Genomic DNA, 7,142 nt, shown 5'->3' on the forward strand with positions numbered 1-7,142 from the left:
ATTGGACGAAGGACGGAGACTCGTGCGATTACTAATTATTACCTTCTATTAGAATGCAGATAAATAACAAATATTTTAAATATTTAATTTTATATTTACTTATTATATTTTTTAAAATTATAATATACTTAAGGAATAAATTAAATAAAAATCATTATTAAAATTATTATATATATAAATAAAAATATAATTTATTATAAATAAAAAATATTTTAATTATTTAATTTTAATTTACTTATTGTAAATATTTTTTTTTCTTTTAATTTATTGAACAAATTAAATAAAATTATTATGAAAATTATTATAAAAATAAAAAATATAATTTATTTCATTAATTTTTACTTTTTATTTAGTTTTTATAAATATAAGTTACTTCTTTATTTCATTATGATTTATGACCTAATTATAATCACATGTATGTGTCCGGCCATCAAAAGACAGTACCGCAGTCATCAGACGTGTTGGTACACGATGGTCCTTATTTATTTATATTTATTTATTTTTAAACCATGGGACAACCCATACGTCCCATACGGAGCATATGGAATGTTACTACAACACACTTCAACTTCACTATGTTGGTGCATTTGGGAGGTGTTGGAGGGTGAGGCTGGATCGCAATGAGATGGATAGTATTATGGCAGATAATACAGTCACCAATCGGTTAACGATATATAGTTAACCAATCCTACGAATATCAAACAAACAAATGACATCAATGAAGTTAGATACTTCAGATGACATCAATGAAGTTAGATACTTCAGATGACACCAATGAAGTTAGATACTTTAGATGACACCAATGATGTTAGATACTTTAGATGACATCAATGTAGATACTTCAGATGACATCAATGATGTTAGATACTTTAGATGACATCAATGAAGTTGGATACTTCAGATGACACCAATGATGTTAGATACTTCAGATGGCATCAATGAAGTTAGCTACTTCAGATGACACCAATGATGTTAGATACTTTTGATGACCAAAACATTCATCAATGGAGTTAGATTACCAGTTCTAATTGTCCGATTGGTAAAAAACACTAAAATCGACGCTTTGTGAACTATTTATTACTACTTTCATATTATACAACTATTCATACAAATGTATGGAAATTGATATATGCATTTCATATTATCTCAGGCATCACGCACTAAGACTTTTACCTTTAAACAGGAATATAGTCACCAATAATGCAATATACAGAAAAGTAATAAATTAGAGGTTTTAACACAATTGCTTATTGGACCTTCAACTCTTCATTGTTTGAAATCATCGTCCATGTAGTATAAATACAACAGGTAAAAAAAGTCTCAATGATTCGGATACAAGGTCTGTGGGGAAAAATTGATGGACGTGAAAGATTTACAGTACATGAAATAGACGAAACTTCCCTGAATTAATTTGAGTATTCCTCGCAGACTCGGAGTGTTGACTGAAGAATGTCCGATTCTGTAGACATGGTGGTGTTTTGGCAACAAATGAGCTGCCTGCCAAATAAAATTGGCTATATTTGTTGCTATGGTTTCCAGTAAGATACGGTACTATCGAATTGGATTCCCACGTAGGTCGACAGATATTGGTATTGAACGATGAGGGTATTGATAAAAGTCTCTTGGATGTTTGTGAATAGTGTTGTTCCTTAAGTTGACATGAAGTCCATAATTTCTCATTGAAAATTTTGGATCGTCAAAAGAAAATGATTTAATTTTATTGTTCGATAGATCTAGATACCGCAAATTAGGAAAGCTTGTGAACCATTCCCGTAATTCTTCCGGTAAGTAGGGTATTTTGTTTGCACTCAAGTTCAGAGCCAACAGCTTTGGGTAATATGCGTGCAATGTTAAATCTTCCATGAAATGCTTTCCAAGAGAAGGGTTTTCCGAGTTCTCCAGGTATAAAAGATTTCTGTAATGGCACTGAAATGGTTGGGTTCGTACCTTTTCTCTGAAAGTATCACTGATTTGAGAGAGAAGATCTAGCATTTTATTCGCAGGTACTTTCGGCATATTGATAAATCTGTAGGTGTTATTCCGCACAACAGACTTAACCAAAGATTCCTGTCCACACGTGTAGGACCTCTCGAACTGCATATTCCGGATCATGTTGAACCACTCCAAAACGCTGACTTCTGTGGCACAGTTTTCGATATGTCTATGCGAAAGCGAGTCTGGATACCGCGATTGTATGCTGTATTCAGAGAAGTAACCTCTAAGAAGACAATTTCTGATTTCTATCTTCTTTAAATTGCGTGCTCTCATTGGCCAAGGAACGTATATAGATCCACCCTCTAGACAGGAAATATTCAATGAAACGTCACCCAGTGGATCTAGGTTGTCCAGCCATTTTCGAAATTTGAGGAAGTTCCAATGGTCGCTCACCTTGAAATGGCATTCCTGGTCTCCCCATAAGTTTCTTCTACAGAAATCCTGGAAAGAAACCCCCACACCTTGAGCACAGCAATACAAACTTGTAAATACAAACAGTCGTAGAACGAAGGTGTAGAGAAACTTCATCCCCTTGTGAATCATAATCATATGATAAAATAATACTCTTACTTCAAGTTATTATTTCTTAATGAAGCAAGCTTTGATCGCTTTATTTATATATATTCAGGTGAAGGCCAGCACGTGTGTGGAGAACCAATCAGCATTAGACATTATTATGCTAGGCATTTCCCACTCATATGAGGGTCAACTATTACAAATTAAGTATCTGAACCTGGCAAATAGGGAATGTATTCGTTCGTTTGAGTGAGTGGCAAAGTTCACAGGTATATCTACGTATATTATTGAAATTCAAATTTTATTTAGATAATTCAACACAAGGGTCTCTGCTTCCTGTAAACATTTTTGTCCTAACATTTATTTTCCTGACTACGAAACAAATAAAATTTTGCTTGACGAGAACATTTGTGAAAAATGACAATGGTATTGGAGACCGTTCACTTTATTAGATATTGTTCTCCGTGTTTAAGTATTATCTTCGTTATACACTGAAAGAGACGTATGGAAATACAAGCATTCATAAACCAAATTATAAGTATCCATTAAAAGCTAGTAGCTGAGCTTCTACGATCCAGTCATATAATTACTCAGTATCACAAAGGAAAGAAAATATGTTAAGTACAGTGTATTAAAGGCCAAGTAAACAGCTGTACATTGTTACACTGTACATCGTTCTGCCTTCGTTTCGTTTGAATTATGTAAAGATATCGTTTACCATATAACACGCATTATGTGTTGTTGCACAAGACGTTTTATGCTTGTAGTCATTTTGCGATATTCAAGAACATACAAAGGTTTTAAATATCATCATAAAGGGGTTTCATTCTCTTATAGCAGTCATTTCCTCACCGTACGAATAATTTTACGGCAATTTATGATAAAATTTTCGGAAACTTGCGATATTTCTTTTTTGGAGACTTGCGGTGAATTTATCTAGTAGATGTTCAATTACAAAATGTTTTCTTTCAATTGAAGAAGGTTTTTATTTTTTTAAACATGATTTGTCGATTTTCAGTACTTCATTTTTTACTTTTCAAATTGGATTTGTCCATCATCGTACATTTAGATGTACATTGAAACCTCCATACTTGAGATGCCCTTAATACTGCAGCGCCCATGACGTGCAGTGTCCAAACTGGAAAGTGAGATATAAGAGTATGTTATTTAGCACAAAACGAGTGTGCTTTTAGTTAATAGGACATTAATTTTCTTTCTTCATTGTCAATACGTCGTATTTTTATAATTATTATCATCCGCTTCCGGTTTAATTATCTGAATGATTTAGTATGGTGACCATTAATTAAATTCCTATTAAGGTTTCTACATCGGATTGAAAAAGCGAAAACTTAGATTTTATACAAAGAGTCATTGTTCCATTGCTGTCATGCTTGCTTTTTATATGGTGTTTTCATAATGATTATGTGTGCTTTTAAAATGCACTTGCTGGTCTATAAATAAAGAAACGTATTACTAAGCCAAATACTAAATAACGTTAATTATCATTTGAAATGAAAGAAACGACCTGCTAATGATTTTCTTTCTGACATCACTTTAGTTATTGAGTCACCTCTCTCTCTCTCTCTCTCTCTCTCTCTCTCTCTCTCTCGTACCATCACCATACATGTACAAAGGGTTACCAACTACAAAATGACCTTCTACAATTTTGGATGAGATACAGTCTTTTAGATTGCGGTAAATATAAAGAATTTTAACTTCGCCCCAATTCAGCATGTTTCAAAACAAGGAAAGGGAGTCTTACTACCAAAAATGTTAATTAAGATCGACAGCTTCCAAACATCTAGACGTGTGAGAATTTTAAAGCAATGTATGCATATTTAACTTTTTTAAGATACAGAAAAGGCAATGGTTTACTTTAAAAGATACAAATAAAATATAAAAATGTTGTTTGACTGAGGAAGTTTAATTTACATCAATAATTAATGTGTTAAATGAGGCTATGCATTGGCGCCTTCTTGATAATACTACTATTAGCTACAGAAGTATCATATACCATTGAACACATTTCTTCTCTCTCTTTTTTATATTTTCAAACCAAGGATAAATCAATAAACACACACAGACACACACACACACTTCGAAGAAAAAGTTATAAGATGTACTCTTGCATCGGTATATGTTTCGGGGAAAATCTCTTTAAAAAACACATAGGCGTAATTCACAAACCATGAAACCATGACGCAAATTAGTGGAAAAAGAAATTTTCGATTTGATAAAAACTAAACCCCATTAACATATTTCCGTTTTTGTAGATTTCACAAAGTATGAAGACTTTCATTGACATTTTCTGTGATATAATTTATTGCCTTAATCTTTATTCATCAAAGTTGACCTTGACCCAAAACTTCGCGTGAACATGATGGGATATGCATTTTGATAATTTCTTCAAAGATGTAAGGTCAAATAAATCATGTTCTAGTTTTGAACAGGATGTCGTTCGCGTGGAAATAATAGATTAATAACTTCCAAGTATTTGTTTACCTAAATCTGTGGGTTAAAATGTTAATAATCTACTAGTTTATCTCCGTCTGTACTTTACAATAACGAATAAACTTGGATGAAGTTTATACAAAACCTAATCACCAATCCCTTATTACAGCTTCGTAAATTCTGACATCAAATATAAAAATACAGGGGTCATTTTTTCTTCAATGAATTAGATTTTAAAAATGACAAAATACTGTATGAATCTGCCGAGATTTAATTACAGGTCAATGGCGACACAAGACAAGTTAGATTGGTTTTTGAACGAAATAATGCGGATGGGAATCTTATATGCCTGTCTGCGTAATCAGTCATACAGCTTATTGGAGTACGAAAATACTAGTACATAAAGGAGAGTGAGAAAAACAATACATGGAGGGTGCTACTATTTAATGGATTAAATCAAACGGAGAGGGAAAACGCTGTGTAGTAGAGACCCATTACATACATGTACAGTGTATATGTAGTACATTTGTAATTAAATGACATCTCATGAATTTTCTTAAATTATTCAATATTTTGACATAATTAATACTTGTTAATTTAACAATCTTAAAACCAATTGGTTTGCAGGAATAAAACTTATCGGTAAATATTTTTGCTGAATTCAGAATAAGAGCTATTTCTAGTAACACCACAGTGCCGACCTTTTTTAGCAACGTTTCGAACTTCATCAAAGAATAAATCTATCACATGTATACAGGATTGATTGGTTGATTTTGTGCATTAGTATTGAAGAAGAAATATCCATCCACCAAATACAGTTAATGTACCAACTTTTGGAGATTGTGACAAATGTGAGCATAGTCCAAGCCATAATTGGACTATACCAGGTAAAATTAATCAATGTAAACAAAACTAAGCTTGTTGTATTCAGAAAAGGTGGTGGATTTCAAAGGAACTATAGTTGGAAAGATAACAATGCATTGATTGGTAGTGTAGAAAAATTCTATCTTAAGTATTTATTTGAAGTTACTTTGAAATTTGATGGTACATTTCATAAAACACAAAGACGCATTGTACAGGGAGTTATGAGTTTCCTAGTGACTAAAATAAACCCTTACCTTCTAATGTAAGTATACAATTTGTCTTCATTTGATACTTAGGTAGTGGAAGGTGAAGGTAACGACCAGTTATCAATCTCATAATCCCATAAGCAATACAAAATAGATAGTTGAGCAAACACAGACCCCTGGATTGATTGATTGATTGTATCTTGTTTAATGTGTCATTCGAGAATTTTTCACCCACATGGAGACGTCACCAATACCGGTGAAGGACTTCAATTTTAGGTCTATACTCGGCGCTTACGGCCATTGAGCAGTGAGGGTTCTGCAGCGTGCCACACTTACTGTGACACGGGACATCCGTTTTCAAGGTCATCGTTTGGCGATGGAACTGCCAATACGTGTTTTAACGACTTGTGTCCAATGAAGTTGAAATCTGAACTGATGATGTATTACCCTGAGAGGGAGATTCTGACAAAATACCTGTATTCATAACGGGAAAAAATCTGGAGCACGAAAACGAAGTTTTTCTACTAAGTGATACTACGACCTTGACATTTGAAATTTAGAAACAATAAGCATCCTTCGCTTGGCATAAGGTGTATGCGTACCAAGTTTGATGGTCCTAGCCCCAGCGGTTTGGTCTATATCCTGCCTACAAGGTTTTCCTACTAAGTGATGCTATGACTTCGACCTTTGATCTTGAAGAATAAAAGGCGTACTGATGTTCCTGCGCATGCTTTCTGAACCATGCAAGAACATCATCGGAAAGGTGAATGATTTTGTTTTGGTAAGTTTATATTTGAAAGGAACAGCGAGGTTGCATACATACAAATTATTGTCACTTAGCCTATCTTACTTCGTATTTTTATCAGTCTCATTAAAATTAAATATAGGCCCCACGGCGGTAGTGATTGATCAACAGAAGATGGTTACTCCCGTTAGACATCTGATCCCACTCTGGTGTATCCAGGGGGCGTGTTTGTCCTCCTCTTAATTTTGTATTCTTTATAGGAGTTATGAGATTGGTCACTGTTCGTTCTCTTCGTTTTTTTTAATCCTTAGATCCGCTCACATAGTTCGCTTTACAAGAGGATCTAATCAAATCACCTAAGAAAT

The 7,142-nt window shown here is 33.6% G+C and overlaps 1 protein-coding gene across 1 annotated transcript; it reads right to left on the reverse strand.

Annotated features, from left to right (window-relative positions):
- Positions 1 to 1,061: 1,061 nt before the first annotated feature.
- On the reverse strand, positions 1,062 to 2,580 carry LOC125669297 (uncharacterized). The gene has a single exon (XM_048907542.2). It carries the CDS (start codon positions 2,542 to 2,544, stop codon positions 1,552 to 1,554), a length of 993 nt encoding a protein of 330 aa, XP_048763499.1. The 5' UTR covers positions 2,545 to 2,580; the 3' UTR covers positions 1,062 to 1,551.
- Positions 2,581 to 7,142: the final 4,562 nt, after the last annotated feature.

This window comes from Ostrea edulis, chromosome 1, assembly GCF_947568905.1.
Source record: "Ostrea edulis chromosome 1, xbOstEdul1.1, whole genome shotgun sequence".
NCBI lineage: Eukaryota > Metazoa > Mollusca > Bivalvia > Ostreida > Ostreidae > Ostrea > Ostrea edulis.